This window comes from Chanos chanos, chromosome 3, assembly GCF_902362185.1.
Source record: "Chanos chanos chromosome 3, fChaCha1.1, whole genome shotgun sequence".
Lineage (NCBI taxonomy): Eukaryota > Metazoa > Chordata > Actinopteri > Gonorynchiformes > Chanidae > Chanos > Chanos chanos.
Window position 1 is genome coordinate 55,594,805 of NC_044497.1, and position 18,521 is coordinate 55,613,325.

At 44.5% G+C, this 18,521-nt stretch overlaps 3 protein-coding genes across 3 annotated transcripts in view; 2 read left to right on the forward strand and 1 right to left on the reverse strand.

Moving 5' to 3' along the window:
- Positions 1 to 1,279, reverse strand: part of unc13bb (unc-13 homolog Bb (C. elegans)) — a 91,970-nt gene extending 90,691 nt beyond the window's left edge. Inside the window, exon 1 of the mRNA XM_030768098.1 lies at positions 1,239 to 1,279. Within this exon, the coding sequence (XP_030623958.1) occupies positions 1,239 to 1,279 (41 nt within the window). The remainder of the gene's footprint in view (positions 1 to 1,238) is intronic.
- A 4,646-nt stretch (positions 1,280 to 5,925) lies between these two features.
- On the forward strand, positions 5,926 to 11,030 carry stoml2 (stomatin (EPB72)-like 2). The gene is made up of 10 exons (XM_030768912.1): positions 5,926 to 6,051; positions 6,518 to 6,670; positions 6,907 to 7,006; positions 7,353 to 7,411; positions 7,499 to 7,600; positions 8,026 to 8,160; positions 8,319 to 8,463; positions 8,819 to 8,898; positions 9,019 to 9,147; positions 9,760 to 11,030. Exons 1-10 carry the CDS (start codon positions 6,010 to 6,012, stop codon positions 9,895 to 9,897), a joined length of 1,083 nt encoding a protein of 360 aa, XP_030624772.1. The 5' UTR covers positions 5,926 to 6,009; the 3' UTR covers positions 9,898 to 11,030.
- A 409-nt stretch (positions 11,031 to 11,439) lies between these two features.
- The window catches only part of pigo (phosphatidylinositol glycan anchor biosynthesis, class O), an 8,106-nt gene continuing 1,024 nt past the window's right edge, over positions 11,440 to 18,521 (forward strand). Inside the window, exons 1-9 of the mRNA XM_030768683.1 lie at positions 11,440 to 11,599; positions 11,976 to 12,460; positions 12,918 to 13,061; positions 13,355 to 13,478; positions 13,782 to 13,941; positions 14,142 to 14,312; positions 15,518 to 17,066; positions 17,178 to 17,381; positions 17,890 to 18,071. Of these exons, the coding sequence (XP_030624543.1) occupies positions 11,977 to 12,460; positions 12,918 to 13,061; positions 13,355 to 13,478; positions 13,782 to 13,941; positions 14,142 to 14,312; positions 15,518 to 17,066; positions 17,178 to 17,381; positions 17,890 to 18,071 (3,018 nt within the window). The 5' untranslated portion in view covers positions 11,440 to 11,599; position 11,976. The remainder of the gene's footprint in view (positions 11,600 to 11,975; positions 12,461 to 12,917; positions 13,062 to 13,354; positions 13,479 to 13,781; positions 13,942 to 14,141; positions 14,313 to 15,517; positions 17,067 to 17,177; positions 17,382 to 17,889; positions 18,072 to 18,521) is intronic.

Sequence of the window (18,521 nt, forward strand, 5' to 3'; positions counted from 1 at the left end):
CCAGGGTTCTGACACACTCTGGGAGCTGAGATTAGACTATCCTCCTGTCCAGCTGCCTATACCCAAAGATCCTAAGGCACCAGTGGATCAATACAGACTTCACCCCACCACCCCCCCGCGGCCCCGCCCCCGCCCCGCCCCCAGAGATGACCTAAGATAGCATCGCGCAATACACTACCATCACAGTGGCGTCTCTGAAGAGAAACCTGCCCTATGGCAACGAGAAACTTACAGGTGGACACACCTGTTTATTGTGGAGACAAACATTTTCTGTCTCTACGGCACTAATCAAACATAGTGATTCTAACAGCACGGCTGAGTCTAAACAACCTCACCTGAGGAAATTCTTTGGTAAAATGCTTACAGTGTAAATGATTGTGTGTGGCACGAGACTTGGAGAAAAGAGGTCTAAGCAGAGGTCCTGTTAGAAACCCCCCCCCCCCCCCCACTTTGTCTGAAATTCAAAGTTGGAGAAACACAGCGACCTCATTGAAATCAACAGCTTACAGATAAAAGCCCATACGCAGACCCTTATTCACAGGTGTTGCTTAATCATGCTACTGAAGAGCATGCGAGTACACAGGCCAGAGAAACAGAGCGCTGGGGAAAAACACACACACACACACACCACGTGACTGAAGCTCATTTGGTGTTGCCTCTGCAAGATCACATTAAAGAGTCAAGTTTTTGCTGGGACATGGGGGCATCCATGTGATCCTCAACAGGGGTTTCTGCTTTTATGCCTCGAATTCACGTGGCCCTGGGGCATGGTGACCACTCATCTGTGTGTGTGTGTGTGTGTGTAATGACATCACCATGGCGATGGGTCTTTTGTTGGGATGAAAATAAATGAAGACGTGAAAAACCATGACATCGGGAGAAGAAGGACGAGATGAGTCACGCAAGCCAATCACGCGGGCCAGACCGTCGGGACTCTGACCACCGTCTCTGACTCGATTACAGCTGTCACAGCACCACATAGATGATGCTCCTCTGTCTGTCAGAGCACTGAAAAGACTGCAACAGAGCAGAGACTTCCATAAGAACCAAAGCCTTCATCCACCTGTAGAATAATCCGGAAATATCGACAGAGCACGTGAAGCCAAGCAGAACCGACGCTGGTGACAGTGTCTGTGTGTGTGTGTTATACAAAGCCCGTCTGGTGCAAGATAAGCCCTCATACTATAAGTTGTTCGCTTCTCACACCTGACCCGTTCAGAGCAAAAGTCCTGGCTTACACAGGCGACTGATGAATGAGGAACTGTGACAGCGAGCCCATAACGGACGCGTTCCAGTGAGGTCTGCTGTGGTGCTTACTCTCTCTCTCTCTCTCTCTCGCTCTACTGGATGTAATTTCATCAGCATTTCCTGAAAGAAACACTTTGCTCTTGGGCTGACTCGACAAAACGAATGCTTTGGTTTTAAATGAAAGTGAGAGGGTCAGAGGAATCTTCAGATCTCATGACACCTCCTCAAGCACAGGACTCAGAAAGGACTGGTTTGGCTCCACACCTCTCCTCCTTCCAGACACGGAGGTGTCACTTCTGTGAGTGCTACGATGGTTAAATTAAGTTGGAAATACCCAACAGCATAATCACAAACAAGTGACTCCACTCCATAACACCATGCTCTGACTACCATGACAAAAAAGTTTATTATTATTATTATTAGTAGTAGTAGGTTTAGTAGTAGTAGTAGTAGTAGTATCATCATAATTATCTCTTGGTAGAGATATAACATTGAAGGATTACCCACAATATACCCTGTCTAGAGTGGATGCTTTTGAAAGCATACTCTATGATACATACCAGAATAAGCCTGTGGAGTATGACAGACATATAAAAAAAAAACAAAAAAAAAAAACAGTCTAGGAATGCCCAAAGGGAAGACTCGCATATGAGAAATGACACAATTCCTTCCTTGAGAAGATGGGGAAAAAAAAAAACCAAAACAATGATTAGGCAGAAAGCTAGCTGTCTATCAGCTGTTTTCTTGCATTCATCAATGTCAACCGTGCAAAGTGTACAGACAAAACCAACGAAAAGTAAAATGAGATGATGGTTTATTGAAGTGTTTTAAAGTTATTTATCTTTTTTTTTTTTTTTTTAAATCTGTACTGAATACATCCAGCTGCTTCCAGTCCTGGGGCTGCAGAAATGAGAGGTCTCTTATACGGCAGAGAAACAAGCAAAGCTCACGTTACTTCAGAACAAGTCTGCAAACATGAACTTTGTTTAAATAATAGACCAGCTGGGAGGGCTCGATTGAGCCTCCTATCTTTTTATTGTAGTCGTCATTATCCACTGATTATATGCTATGCACGGCTTGTGTAACTGTGGTCACGTCATTGGTTGTGCTTCCAGGCGATGGGAAAGGGGGGGTGGGGGTGGGGGGAGGGGGGAGTGTTATCGTAGAGGATTCATGCGTCGCCGCCGTTTGTGTTCTGCCCTCATCTCCCACCAGGAAGAAAAAAAAAAGAAAGACAGGAAGAAGTTACTGAAAAGGAAATTCGTTGTACTGAACAAGGTGTTCGGTATTCATTCAGGTGTTCATTTTACAAGAATGTCACACGAGGGTGGTTTCAGATCGGTTCAGCAGTCACATGTCGAAACTAGGCTCAGGATACTGCAGAAGGTCTCCGAAATGGTTCGAAAAATTAAAAGGCAGACTAGAGTCTGTATAGGGTTTTTAAGTCTGCAGAAGTCTGGCACTCGTTCACGCCACCAAGCCATCAGGATTCTGTTCTTTTTCCTACTTTGTCCAGTAACACTATCTTCTTCTTGCTTTAAACAAATAAGTCAATAATCATCTGTCTTACAGGAAGTTACAGCACTACACACCATCAGTCAGCCCCTCCTTTCACTCAGACTGAAATCAGAAGTGTACGGATATTACATGGATCCACTTTGCTATACACACACACACACACACACAGAATGCAGAGTCAGGCCAAGCAAGAAGTGGAGACTGTCAATAGATTACATATGAAGAGGAAACGATGGAGGAGATGTTGATCTAAAAATCTGCAGTGACCACAGATAAAAGGTCCCTTTCCATTCAAACTTATTGACTTGCCACACACACACGCGCGCGCGCGTGCACGCGCACACGCACATGCACACGCTCCCACATAAACACACACACACACGCGCACACACCACTGACAGACTGAAACTTGTGATGCACAACACAAGAAAGACTAAATGAGTAATAAGTAGTTTGGTTTGTTCTAGAGCCAAGCATCAAACAGCACAACAACGTGAGAAATCATTTTAAAATAGTGTATCATAACTAATGTTATGATACACACTTGTTTGCAGCAGTGTTGTTGACAGTGCAGCTAAACAATGGTACAAGATACAGATTTGCAAGAAAACGAAAATATAGTTTTGAGCTGGATACAGCCATTGTCAGAGAATTCATAGATGATGGTGGAAACAGTGTCAAAAATCAAGCAATTGCAACTGCCCATTCATATCAACACATTTAATATTCTACAATACTCTACGAAAACTGACCATGCTTGGATGTGTTTAACACCTGACTTCTTCTTTGACAGGAGTGTGTGCCTAAATCACCCAGCATAAATTTTAAACTTTGCTTTGTTTAATACTTCTTAAAAAGCAATGTTGTCCGAAACCAACGTGATTCCAGATGTTCACATCTGTCGATTTACAACGTTCGATCTCTGAACCACATTTATTACTGTGGAAGAAGTCTGAATAAATATTTTCCTCCAAACTGCGTTCACAAACACGGCAAACAAATCAAAGGACTAAACACCTGTCGACATTTAAAATGCATAGAAATCCCATTAACGAGTGGCACGTAAAGCTGTGCACCTGTAAACTGGGTATTGAGTAATGATGACCTCACTATTAAAAGTACAATCAGACTACTGTCACATATCTCAGTGTACACAGTACTGTGCGACTGCCTTTGAGGAAACAGCTGGTGCGCTTGTAGACAGCTCACACATCAAATTACATAATGTTCACACCGGGCGTTTCTCTCAATGTAAAGTCTGGGTTTTTTTTGTTTTGATTTGTTTTTTGTTTTTTTTTACAATATTCATAACAGCTTTGTACCTAATAATTAAAAAAGTACTCTAAAACAAAATGGGGTAATTCAATAGAATTATTAAATGGAAACGTTCACGGGCCAGTTAACTTTACCAGACCCGCCTTTGAAGCAAAAAGTGAACGCTGAACCGGTGGAACCTTCAGGTACTTTTATGTAGTACAAATCACAGCTATTTCATTTCGCAGACTCACCTCTTACACAAAGTAAAGACATGGCAAGCTCTTATTCGCCTTGGGAAATCCTACGGTGTTGATGGTAGTAACGTTCTGTAAAGACTCAGCTGTAGTATGTCCTGTCCGGTGACATTGCAAACGATGACACCATACACTCAACTAGCAAGCGCTACACCTCAACTTTGGCTTTCAAGTGAACTAGAAGTGTACGGAGAAATATCTTGAAACGGCATCAACGGCTGCGCGTTCGTGTTCTAAATCGTACAACGCCATCATAAAATTTTATCTGAGTAAACTCACTGGACACAGTTTTAAGGGTGGAATCTAGAAGATTGGAATGACGTAGAATATATCCACTGAACATTGTTATTCCCCATAAAGGCGGGACACTTTGAAAACCGAGAACCAATGAACAGTAAGTGGGCGTGGTATCTTGAATAAACAGGTTGAAGGAACAGGTGGTGACGCACGGCACTGTCAGGTTGATACTAGCTGAGAGTACTCTTTATTAATTAAGTCAGTCCATGCTTGATTGAATGAAATGTATTTAACGCTTAAATAGCAAGTTGGGTTGACTGAGTTAAAAACATTCGTATGAATATTTAGGTTAAGTAAATACATATTTTAAAATGCGTAAACGTGTTTTAAAACCGTTGTAATGAGAATCTCTTTTGATAGGTAAAATAATGGAAAAAAAGTAAAGTATGTCAAGAAAGTATTCTACAAAATGTCATCGCCATTTGGAATGTCCTTACTCTTGTTGGAATCATAATCCGCATAAACTTTGAAAAATTTTATGTCACCCGAAATTGAAATTTCCTCCAGAATTTTGAGCAGACTTGGAAAAAAAATCTCTCTTGTACAAACCGGAGCCTAACTCCGTCCGAGGAGACCGTTTCAATTAATTGTTGTTTCGGTAACAAATATTGCTTAGAAAGAAAGAAAAGAGAAGAATGGAAAAGAAAAGGAAAGGAAAGAAAAGAAAAAACCTGACCCCTCCCCCATATTTCGGAGCAGGCACCAGCACCACCTGCAAATTTAAACTTTACCATTTTAAAAGATACAGTGAAATTGATGGCAGATTAGTGTAAAGCCAAGCTGTATGGTGCTTCAGTACCTCAGTGACTGTGACCTGTCCGTTTTGTATTTTACAGTGTTACAGCGACGATTAATTTTCATCAAGTAATTACGTAACTTTCACATTTATAAACGAGACTTAGGATGTGAACATACAACAGAATACATGTTGAAATAAACAGATACACAGGCGATGCTGATGTGACAGACATGATGTCTCCCAGGGGGGGGCTGGCAACCCCCCTTCTACTGTTGCGCAACGAACAGAGCATAATCATATCCACTGCTCCCTCCCGCGTTTGCAGTGCGTACATACACGCCAGAATTTGAATTAAACAAGGCCTGTGCAATAATTTTGAGACTCAATCCATCTTTGGGATGATGTAACTTCATTTCTGGAGATTGCATACTTTTAAATGCAGTCGTAGTTTTAGGATACATGTCTAACTCCATGTTCTGTAATTTATTCTTCAACAGAGCCTAGCGGAACTACAGCGCTCATCAAGTGTTCCTCTCATACATCAGGAAGTATTTCAGTGGCGTACACTCTTGGTGTTGTAACCAGTTTGTAACTTTGGTTTCCAGTCGGAGAGGGTCACGTTTGTCGTCAGCTTGAGTAGAGGATCCATTCATTTTCCTGGCATAGCTGTAGTGATTTAGTTGTGACGCTTTAAACATGCTTAGAACTGTGTGCCGAGCCGGTGGTGCCCTTCTCAAGGTAAGGGATCGTATCTTCTCCGTTCATGGATAGGAACACCGGTGTCATGCGTTGGTTAGCTAGCTAGCTACGTTACGAACCCGCTAAATGCTTGTCATTGGTTATAGTGTGGGTGTTTCTTTCTCTGTTAATATCTGTAATTAAGCCAGTGTTTTCGTCGCATCACTTGCCCAAGCCCTGGTGAAAAATGGTTTAAGTACGCAGTGTTTAGATATTTATACAGTGATGATTACTTTAATAATAGCGTACTTGTGTTTCTATCAGTCTTGTCATTTGGTGCGCTCCCATTGCTCGTTCTTGTGTCACCATGGTGCAACATATGAGTTGTCCACTGCAACAGCATGACACGCCACTGGAAGTACACACCTTAGCATTGTGCAGTGTGGTTTGGTATTATGCTAGAGTGATGTATGTATGTATGTATGTGTGGTAACTTAATTCTAAACGTTATCGCGGTTGTTCGCAGCACTCGCGGCAGACAGTCCCGGCGTTGTGGGGGACTCCTGCCCAGCAGCGATGGGCGTCCAGTCTCCCCATGAACACGGTGGTTCTGTTCGTACCGCAGCAGGAAGCCTGGGTGGTGGAGCGTATGGGCCGGTTCCACAGGATCCTGGAGCCGGTAAGTTGAAGTTTTCAAAATCAAGTCAGTCACACGAAGTAGCCTTTTTATTTGACTACAACATTATTTTGGGCGTGTCACAACATGTTCTGTGAGGAATGGACAGGTGCTAGAGTTAAGCGACATGCCAGTCCTCTCTTTAGCGCCACTAAAGGAAATATTGTAGGAATTTATTAAGTGCTCTCCCAGCAAGTGTTACTGGCAGCAAAACCGAAAGTTGCTCCTGATCTTCGTAGGGGTTGAACTTCCTCATTCCGATACTGGACAGAATCCGATACGTACAGAGCCTAAAGGAGATAGTGATCGATGTCCCCGAGCAGTCAGCTGTATCCCTCGGTGAGTAACAGTTCACGGCATCTCAGCTGTATTACATTTTCTATTGCATTACTTTAATTCATTTCGCAGACACTTTTATCGAGAGGGACTTTGGAATACAGACAGAATACAGACCAAGCATGTAGCCATTAAGGATCTGTCTGTGGCATTAGTGTTGCTGCTAAGTTCAGTGTTAGACCAGACGCTACTGTAAGAAGAATTGAAGGAAGCGAGAGTGACCTACAGACGGATACAGGAAGAAACAGTGCGAACAGGCTGGGGGCGGCAAGACTGTGAGAAAATGCAATGTTATTAATAGTTGGGATGGTATGACTTGAGATTAACCCATATGTTGTCTTCCCTCCAGACAATGTGACGTTACAGATCGATGGAGTTCTGTATCTGAGGATACTTGACCCCTTTAAGGTATGTGACGACAGGTTGAAGGTCAAACGGCCTTGTTTGTTGCCTTGTGCTGGATAGTTTCATGACACCCCGTCACTTCACTTCCAGGCCAGTTACGGAGTCGAAGATCCGGAATACGCCGTCACTCAGCTGGCTCAGACCACCATGCGGTCGGAGTTGGGAAAACTGACGCTCGATAAAGTTTTTAGGGTATGAAGACCTGAGCTTTAAAGCAGCAAACAGGGGGGTGGTCCAGAAAGCAGGTTAAGTGAAAACTCTGAGTTAGTTAACTCACAGCGAGTAGTAAACTGCCTAATAGAAGAGCCCTACGGCTTTGTTTTGCTAGGAGAATGAAACCATAGGGCTCTTCTATTAGGAGGTTTATTACTTACTCTGAGTTTTCGCTAAACCCGTTTTCTGGAATACCCCCCAGTGGAGTCAGTACTGTCATAGTGTAACCCTAACATGTCAGTAACATTTAACTCTCTCAAAGATTTTAATATTTTTATTATTATTATTTTTATTATTATATTATTGTTATTATTTTATTGTTATTAATATTGTTGGTTTGTCTAGTGGATGAATTGTGGTGTCTGCTTAGCCTGATTTAAGTTCTGTGTGTTCTCCTCATACAGGAGAGAGAGTCCCTCAACGCCAACATCGTTCACTCCATCAACCAGGCCTCAGATGAGTGGGGGATTCGCTGTTTGCGATACGAAATTAAAGACATTCACGTCCCGCCGCGAGTAAAGGAATCTATGCAGATGCAGGTGGGCGGAGCAGAGAGAAGGGCCACGCCCATTATCACTAAACCCTGAGCATTAGTGTAAAGTCTGTACAGATTAATGTTCTTGTTCTTTCCCTTGTCATGTTGATATTTTAAACCAATCAGAGATCGTATCTGACCCACTGCCCGGTCCTTGCATAGGTGGAGGCGGAGAGAAGAAAGAGGGCCACCGTTTTGGAGTCCGAGGGGACGAGGGAAGCAGCCATAAACGTAGCCGAGGGTCGAAAACAGGCTCAGATTCTCGCCTCTGAGGGACAGAAGGCAGAGCAGATCAACAAAGCTGCCGGTAGGCCGTTGTCTTAGTAACTGTCAATCATTCCGTGCCTGTCAGTGTGTTGTACGTCACGATCTCTTTGTGGTGACACATCACTCTCTGGTGTCTGAGTGTCACATGACTGAAGGCGTTAGACACCCTTTGTGTTCTTATTGGTAGAATTAATTAGATTATATTTATTGGAATTATGGTTTGTGGTTGAGGTTTATATAATAGTTCTTTATTTTCTTTAATGATGAACAAATGAACTATCTAATGAACTTCTGTGAATGCTGGCAGACTCTCTAAACATTGCTCATCGGTTGAGAGGTTTGACATAAATGCACTGGTCTCTAGTGGTGAACATCTGGGTCTTGTTGTCTCACAGGTGAAGCAAACGCTGTGTTAGCCAAAGCAGAGGCTAAGGCTAAAGCTATCAAGCTTCTGTCAGAGGCTCTCACTGCACAGGTACCAGTGATAAACAGTTTGTGACTTACATTATGTTGAGTCAATTTGTCCTTGTTATATTTTAAAGACATAATTTCTCTCTCTCTCTGTGTCTCTCTCGCTGTCTCTCTGTCGCCCCAGAACGGCAATGCTGCAGCATCCCTGTCTGTGGCTGAGCAGTATGTTGCTGCTTTCTCTAACCTGGCTAAGGAGTCCAACACAGTCCTCCTGCCCTCAAACACGGGTGACATCACCAGCATGGTTACACAGGTCAGACAGTCTCTTAACAGTAACACTAACAGTATCTCCTGATTTAAAAAAAAAAAAACCATTAAAATACTCCCCTGCCACACAAGGGGATTTTTAAAAATGTGGGGCTTGTCATGACCCTTACTTTGGTGGTTTTGTGTACATTTCTTTTTTTAATCTAACTCTAGAATTTTCTTTTTAACTTTTTGCCAAATGTTTGTATTTGTGTAATGGTCTGAGCAACAGGTTGCACCTACATTGATTTATTACGCCATTACTGATCATGGCCGAGTTGACAGTGAATCTTAAAAATGAATAGTTTTCAACTGTCTTAAAAACAAAGCAACAGCCAAAAACCGGTTGATGTCTTAGCACATTGTTCGTAGTGAAGTCTAAAGCTGCTATGGCTCAGTGTACCCCTGAAACTTGTGTGTTCACATATTTATTCCAACATCATATTATAAATGAAAAATAAACTTAATAAATTTCAGTCTGCGGAAATAATGAACAAGAGAAAATTGTGAGGAGAGTTTAGTCACAATGAAGCAATTGTAAAAATGTGCCAGAGACGATCATTTCTTTAATGTGAGACTGAAAATTGAACATTAAAGACTGTTTTCGTTTTTCTCCCAGGCTATGTCCATCTATGGCAGTTTATCCAAGCAGCCAGTGAGGCAGGTGGAGATAGAGCCAGCCGAGAGTTCAGAGACTGTGCTGGAGGAGAAAGCTCCGTCTGAAGCCATGTCAGCCCAGACCACCCTATCCTCATAGACCACACAACCCACAGGACACGGGCCACACTAAGACACTGACACTGAACCACAACCCGAACCGTTGCCACGGAGATGGACTTGACCATACTCACTGCTGTATGGTCAACAGCAGGACACGAAAGGAAAAAAAAAACAAAACAAAAAAAACTGGAAGAATTCTTCACCCTGCATGAAAGACAGGAAGACTTTTCAGCTAAAGACTATTGATTTAAAGTATGAGGAAAGGTGTGATGTCAGTTGTAACAGAGACCATCCAAGAGACTGAACAGGGACTGAAATTTTCTTTGCTCATAAAATTTTTCATTTGAGGGGCACAGGTTCTTTCTTTCTTTCTTTCTTTTTTTTTTTTTTGTATATGGGTCATAGTGTCAGGAAAGAGAAGCTTGTGTGGAGGACGTACTTATTGCTTATGTATTGTTATGAACCCTTCATCCATTGTGAAGTAATTCTGAAGTCAATACAAAGGCCAAGGTTAATCAAGGTCAGAAGACTTTCTTTATGAGAATACATGGATTTTTGGGGGGTTCCAGTTGTTGAATTTACACAGTGAGTGTAAAATTTCCAGTCCAGTGCATTTACAGATTGTTTTAAAACGTTACCACCTATGGTAATTCAAAGCTAAACAACACCTGAGTACTTAAATTGTATCCTCATTACTGGATTTTTGTATGTGAGAAATTCTGTTGTATGGAGATATTCAAACTCTGTTCAAATCCCTCCTAGACTGGTTGTGAAAGACATTCATAGATGTATGACATAAATGAATACAAACAGAAATAGATTGACGTGAGTAAAACAGATCCTCTGTTTTTCTTATTGAAACTTTTCCCTTACTTTCATGTGGTTTGTTTTAGATTAAAGCGCAAACCGAGTTATTATTATTTTTGTAATGTGGGTCCTCCGTTCAATGAAGGTGTGGCAAACAGGGCACTTGTACGGATCGCTGAATGAAAGTTAAAATATACTGTGAACAATATCGACTTGATCGTGTAGCAGTTATATTTTAATCTTAGTTGACGCGCCGCTTTAAGAAGTCAACCAATGGGAGAGAAGCATGAGTAACGTGGTGAATTATGGGCAATGGGGTTTGAGGATGCATCAGTTACACTGACTGAAAGGTTGTGAACACCAAAAACATTAAAATAAATGAAAGACTGTATGTGTGTGAAATCTTTCTGGCTCTTTCTTGAAAGCAATGTGTTCGCACGTATACAAGGTATGAAAAAAGAATGATGCGTAAAAGCGCATCATTCAACCACTATTGTTTTGTAATTTTCTATGTAATTAGAAACATTCTTACATTTATTTTGTTTTTTCGACACTGAAAAAGTAATTTAACTATTCCTGCTGTTTTATATTTGCGCGTTTGAAACGGATGCAAGGGAAAGCAAGACCGTTTTTAGTGGAGTTTCCTGCTAGGACTTTTACTTTGACAGAAAATCCGCGTCTGGAACCAGGAAAACATCACTACGCACATTAGCGGAAGTAGAAACCGGGTTCCGAAGTGACCAATATTGGAACGAAATGCAATACCGTAGTAACTATGGCAGACAAACGAGCGTAAAGCCCACATGAGGGAACGCTTGAAGTGTACTCCTAGGCCGTTTACCTGAAACACCTGACTCCTCCTGCAGTGGATGTGTTTACATACCCATTCCCGTCTGACCCTCAGTGAGAGAGGACACCTGGAGCAAAGCAAGGTCAGTAAAAAGCATGCAACAGCCGAGAGAAAAATCGACAACGTTAAAAAGCTATCCAAATTGGACTCATTTTCCCCAAGAATGCTAACTTTAAAGCAAACAACTTGTAGCGCTATCAGTTTAAGTCACGCTGAAACCCCTCTCGAGTCGGTATCTGCATTTACCGTCGACAATTCTGTCGAGCTTGTACTTTGAAGGAGGTTTAGTAGATTGTAGCAGAGACATTAATATTAGCCTCTGAAGTGATCTGAGAGCATAGACCGTTCCGTCAGTCACCTACCTGCGCCCATTGAAACATCTTTTAAGAGCATGACATAGCTTTGCCTGCCGGTTGAGTTGAAATATTTTTTTTTTTTTTACGCTTCCTTCTTTGCAGAATGAAAAGGCTCCCCGTTTTAGCCCTTCTCGTTTGGGTGTGTGCTGTATTCTATGTGGGTATATTCCTCTTCGTGGGGGGGTTCCTTTTGGTGAGGCTGGAGGTCAACAGGACAAGCACCTGTGCAGACGTTCTGTTCCCTGGGGGTGCTGAGCCGAAAGGGGACTTTTGCCCGACAGAACCTCGGTTCCGTAGGGTAGTTGTCTTGATCATCGACGCTCTGAAATCTGACTTCGCCCGGTACGACCCAGCCAACGAAGCACCGCGTCCGTATGAGAACAAACTGCCCGTGCTCAACGAGATGGTGTCGACGCAGCCGTCCCGTGCCCGGCTGTACACTTTTCGGGCTGATCCTCCCACCACCACCATGCAGAGGATCAAAGGGTTCACCACAGGCTCCCTCCCCACCTTCATCGACGTGGGAAACAACTTCGCCTCCAGCGCCATCCTGGAAGACAACCTCGTCCACCAGCTCGGGCAGATGGGTGAGTACGGACGGGCTTTCCGATCTCCAGTTGAGTTCACTGGATGTCGGAGGATCCCGTACCCCCTGCACTGACCAGCGTCGGGTGGTAGCTAAGTAAAAAAAGATAAGGACATGGGTCCAGTTTGATGGATTCACTGAGCCTGTGATTCTTTTGAATCTGGTCTCAGTTTTTAAGCTACAGTTGGACTCCTAGCAGGGATATAGCACCCATACTTAGGAAAACTAAATGTTTCAGGGAAGGTTTGCACATTCGACATATATCCAGTTTCATATGGATTCAGACATAGACCTCCTGGGCTTCATATTTTCATGTTATAGGAAAGAATAAAGAAGTGTTTGTAGTTGATCAGCTGTGGTTGTTTCACCATCAGAGAGTGACTATGATTCATTCATAGTTCTTTTGTTTGTTTTTGGTTTTTTTTTTCTGTCTGTCGTGTTTCTGTGTGTCTTTGAAGGCAAGCGTGTGGTCTTCATGGGTGATGACACATGGATGAGTCTCTTTCCCAAAAAGTTCCACCGCTCTCTCCCGTTCCCGTCTTTTAACGTGAAGGATCTGCATACTGTGGACAACGGGATCCTCCAGAACATCTACCCAACCAGTGGGTCTCTCTCTCTCTCTCTCTCTCTCTCTCTCTCCCTCTCTCCCTCCCTCTCCTTCCTTCTCTCTCCCTCTCCCTCCCTCTCTCTCTCTCTCTCTCTCTCTCTCACTCAAACACTCACACAAACACACGCAGACACACACATTTTCTCACGCTCATTCACTTGCACACACACACACACACACACACACACACACATTATCTCTCAGGTTATTAGTGTTTACTCAACACCTGCACACTCTTAACACATATGACTGTATGGCTGTCTGATGACCAGTGTGATGTCTCCACAGTGGAGGGAGGTGATTGGGACGTGCTGATTGCTCACTTTCTGGGCGTGGATCACTGTGGGCACAGATTTGGCCCGGATCACCCTGCAATGGCAGAAAAGCTCACCCAGATGGACGAGGTCATAAGGTCAGAGGCCACTCCTGATCCCAAACGCTTATCCTGACCTGTCACCATTAAAGAAAACTGCAGATAGATGAGTACTTTATTGATGGAAACTGTGTTCTAGTGTTCTGTATTCTAGTGTTCTGTGTTCTAGTGTTCTGTGTTCTGTTAGAACAGTAACAAGTGATGAGTAACAACATTTGAAGATACCAAAAAGTAAATCTAAAACAATGCATACACCTAAATTGTATCTGTGTTCTTATAAATAGGTAATTGTGTACATACAATTAAGTTATTTGTTTGAATCATGTCTGTCCACCTGTCCAGGGCTGTGATTGGACGCCTCGGGAACGACACTCTGTTGGTGGTGATGGGAGATCATGGAATGACTGACACGGGGGATCATGGTGGAGAGAGTCAGAAGGAGACGGACGCCGCCCTTTTTCTCTATAGCCCCTCCCCTTTGTTCCCCAACCCAGGGTCTCAGGTGAGAGGTCGTACGAAATCGTCATCTTTAATCACAGACTCCGTCACATCTGCAATAGACCTTTCTTAGTAATCCATTAAAAAAAGTGTCTGATTGGCTATTAGCAAGGATCTCCAGAAGCGGTGATGAGTGTAAACTGCGTGAATGGCCAGAGCCCATTTGATGTCACTTGACTCTAACGGTGTTGTTTGTCGTTGTAGGTGGAGCCAGAGGTGGTGCCTCAGACGGATTTGGTCCCCACGTTGGCTCTTCTGCTTGGGATACCAATCCCCTACAGTAGTGTGGGACAGGTCCTCCTGCCTCTGTTCTCCACTGCCGAGTCACCGACGGGACTCAGCCAGGGTGAGGCGCTGTGGATCAATGTCAGACAGGTGAGCCTCTCGGTGCATGTGCTGTAATGGTTGAGAAAACATGGGATCTCTAGCTCTTGGAAAGACAGTAGTTTAACAGCACTCAAGCAAAATGTTTTATTTTACAATGTCATATTTGTTACCGTAGAGGAAAAAAAACGAGGGGCCTCATTCACCAACCATCTTCCTAAGTTTTTTTTTTTTTCTTACATTTGTTCTTGAGAAAGGTCCTAAGAAAAGGTCTACGTCAGATTCAGGACGTGTTCTTAAACCGCAGAATTGTTTGCACCTTTGCTCTTACAATGATGAATCCCGTTGTCATCGTAAATTGAAAGCGTGTGCCAGCTGTTCCTAATTAGCATAGGGAAACACCCATAAAAGCCAATGCCCATAAAAGGGCGTGAGACTGCAGGGCCGTGTACACACAGAGAAATCTATGGAAGCCCATTTCGGCTATATTGAAAAACAGAAAAAAGGAAAAGTTTGCTTAATTCCGACTTTACTTCTCGGAATTCCGACTTTATTTCTCGCAATTCTGAGTTCTTTCTAACAACCAACAAGTATCCAGGTGTTTTAATATTTATCCATATGTATAAAAGTAAAACTGACTGATTCTCACACACCTGCTTTACAGCCTGTCTGGTATCAGATGGGATAACCCATAAGTAGTGTATGTAAAACTACTTCTCACTTATCACAGACTCCATTAACTGTTATATTCTCATATTGTTCTTTTTGTTCATTTGTACAAAGTATGAATAAATACACACTACATTCTGGAGTGTTACGTGAAGTGTTAGTGTAGTGTTTATTTATTTTAAAAGACCATAATGCTTTGTGAAATAATGAAAATAATTATTAAAAAAATATTATAAATGTAATTTATAATATTATAAATATGTAATTTAAGTCCTATAATATTACACAACTGTAGAATTGAAGAAAACGCAGTAAACAATTATTTTGCACAAACATGTCACTACTTAAATGTGCATAAGTGTGCATAGATTCTATTCTTACCTAAGAAGAACTCCCAAATAAGAAAACATTTGTGAATGTCAGAATCTTTGTGAAAACTGTGTAAGAACAAATTTTTTCTTAAGAATGGTTGGTGAATGAGGCCCTGTGATAGCAGGTGCTTTAGATACCTTTAACAATCATCTCATTGTCACAGCCTTTGGCACTGTAGTTGACTGTTTTTTTTTGTTTTTTTTTTCTTTCCAAAGGTAAACCGTTTCCTGGAGACCTACTCCAGCATGGCCAAAGACATTCCTCCCGAAAGCCTGACTCAGCTACGGGCTGAGTTCTCACGCATCTCCTCTGAGTACCTGAAATCCGTGCAGGAAGGCAAACCTGTGTCGTCTGAGCTACAGGTCTCCATGCAGGAATACCTAACCTCCGTCAGAGAGACTTGTCGAGCCTCTTGGGCCCGGTTCAACCCTCTGAAAATGGCGGTGGGTTTGTCGGTCCTGGCAGGGGCTTGCATTCTATGTTACGTCCTCTCTGAGCTGTCCTCTGTGGTAGTCAGCAGGGGCGTGCTGAAGGTGCCGGTTGTCTGCGGCGTTGTAGTAGGCGGGGTTGTAGCCGTAGGTCAGCTTGCCTCACAGGGCTACGTCGAAGCCGCGTGGTGCTTGGGCGGAGCGGCGCTCTCCTCCGAGGTTTCGTTCTTGTGGAGGAGTCGAAGAAACCATCCCCGGGGGAGGTTGGCGTTGGCACGCCTCCTCGCGCCGGCCCTCCTGGTGCTCCTTTTACGTTGCGCCTCCCTGCTCTCGGACAGCTACGTCGTCTCCGAGGGACGCGTGGTCACCTTCTTGCTCTGCACCCTGAGCCTCTACGTTCCTCTTCGCCTCAACTGGGACGGACTCCTCCTGCCTCCTCCACCCTCTGACTCCCAGAAGCCCCCCGGGCTCGTCCCCGCCTTGACTCTCCCGCCTTCGGTCGTCCGGAGGGAGAGCGCCACCATGCTTGTGTGCGTGGGGGTTCTGGTGGGCTCCCTGTACCTCTCCCTGTCTTTCCACAACTGCCGTGAGGAGCAGGGCGCGTGCCAGCCCTCGCCTTTCCTCTCCCCGCTGTCTCGAGTGCAGGACAGCCGTCTTCGCAACCTGCACTACGTCCTGTCCCTGGCCTCGCTGGCCGCCTGGGCTTACCTGTTGCACCGCTGGCTGCGTCACTACGGTAACCTCAACAGCCCAGGCGTGACTGTGTTCGCAGCCCGCTTCCTCCTGCCCCTGGCCTCCATCTGCACGGGGCTCCACTGGGCGGTGAGCGCCACGCCGGAGGACAGCTTCAGGAACCTGGCCGACCTGATCGGCTTGGCCCAGGTGGTCCTGCCGCGGGCCGCCTTCGCCTTGCTGGGTCTGGGGCTGTCGCTGGTGTGGCTGGACCCGCTGACTGTGTTCCTGAAGGAGCGGGCGCCGTTGCAGTCGCGTGGCCCGTCCGTGCCCCCGCCGAAATACCGAGCCAGCACCGGCATCAGTCCCCAGGCGGAGCTGCACCACCTCATCCCGCAGCTGTACCAGCGCATTCGCCGTTCCCTGGAGGACGGCGTTCCGGGGGGTCCCGAGGACGGCGGACCCGCTGTGGAAGCATACGGGCTGGGAACAGTCTACTCTGCTCCCTTGGTCCTTCTTTGCGGCCTGTTTGGGCTGGGCCTGCTGCTTCTGCATCCTGAAGGCATGGCGTTGGCCTTCCTACTGTTACTGTTGGAATCCGGGGCTTTACTTCACCTTCATGCGTGCAGCACTACCCTCTCCAGCCTGCAGAGGGCGCCCTCCAGTAAGTAACTATTCCTTCACATCGGGATGTTTACTTGCCTTGGCTTTCTGTCTGATTGTCATCATGACGCCCACCTTGTCAGCAATACACTCTCCTTTCCATTCTTATCAGATGGTTTCAGTGTACCTTGGGCTCCAGTTGTTTTATGGTCCCTGGCAGCCTGCCAGTTTTTCCACACCACCGGTCATTTGCCCACATTCCCCTCCATCCAGTGGAACGCTGCGTTTGTGGGTTTTCCCCAGGGTCACACGGGCACTCTGCTTCCTGCCACCCTTGTGACTCTTAACACCTTTTCGTCACACATCCTGTTTGCAGGTAAATGGCTCTTTTACAAACTTGGCCGCATCCCAATTTTCTCCAGCGGTTCCTTTCCTTGTGCCCTCCTCTCCCTTTCATTAAAAGGATAAAACGGCAAATTTGAAAAAGACTTGATGAGATGTATTTATATTTGCTGGTGCTGTAAGAAACTCGGTCCTGTTAAAATTCAGTAGGAAAGGGCACAAGGTGAAGGAGCCACGTCAGAGAGTTTTGGAACGGGTCCAAAGCATCGAACGCAAAGGTCAAGACAGTTGTTCGCTTTTCAAACAATGTGATTTTGTCTTGTAATAAATAACTGTCGAGTAATTATACAAGCTATTATCTCCTTATATTTTGAATGACAGTTCCTAATATGTGACTGGCACCGAAAGGCAAACATGATGCAAAAAAACAGGTGCTTCTCGTTCTTTTCTAACACTGCGCGATGGCAGATGCGTCAGTGCCTGAAAGTGAGGAGGAGGGGAAAAAAAAGTGACAGGTCTTTCTCTGTTATGGATGTGTGCAGTGAGTTGCCCTCTGTTGCTGTTCTGGCCTCTGGTGTGTGAAATACGTGGGTGGAAAGGGTCCCGGGGTGGGGAGGAAGGTGAAGACGCCGTCATGGAGATGAGGTTGAGGGAGAATCCGCAGCAGTTCAGCTCCGCGCTCCTGCAGCTGATGATGCGCTACCTCTTTGTCAGTGGAGTGCAGGTATCTTTGCAAGCCACATACCACCACTCTGTTCTCTCTCTCTCTCGCTCTCTCTCTCTCTCGCTCTCTCTCTCTCTCTCTCTCTCTCTCTGTCTTTCTTTCTCTCTGTCTTTTTCTCTCACACACACACATTCATACAGTCACATACTGTAACAGTCAAATTATTTTCCATGCCTTTAAAACACTCCTGTACGATATGCATTTTTGTCTGTTGACTTCACATTCTGTGTTATCAGAGTTTGGGAGGTTGTGACTGGTAGAAGATGATGTCTGCACACTGAAGCTGTTATTTCCCAACCCCTCATTGTTTTAGTAACTCTAAAACAAGGCTTTCAATTGCATTTCTTTTGCTATATGAATAGAACTTCCCTAGCCGTGAGAACTGGCTTCAGATGGTTGTTGTAATCTATAAACAAGCCAGCTCCAGAATACTTGCATTGCTGTCTGTGT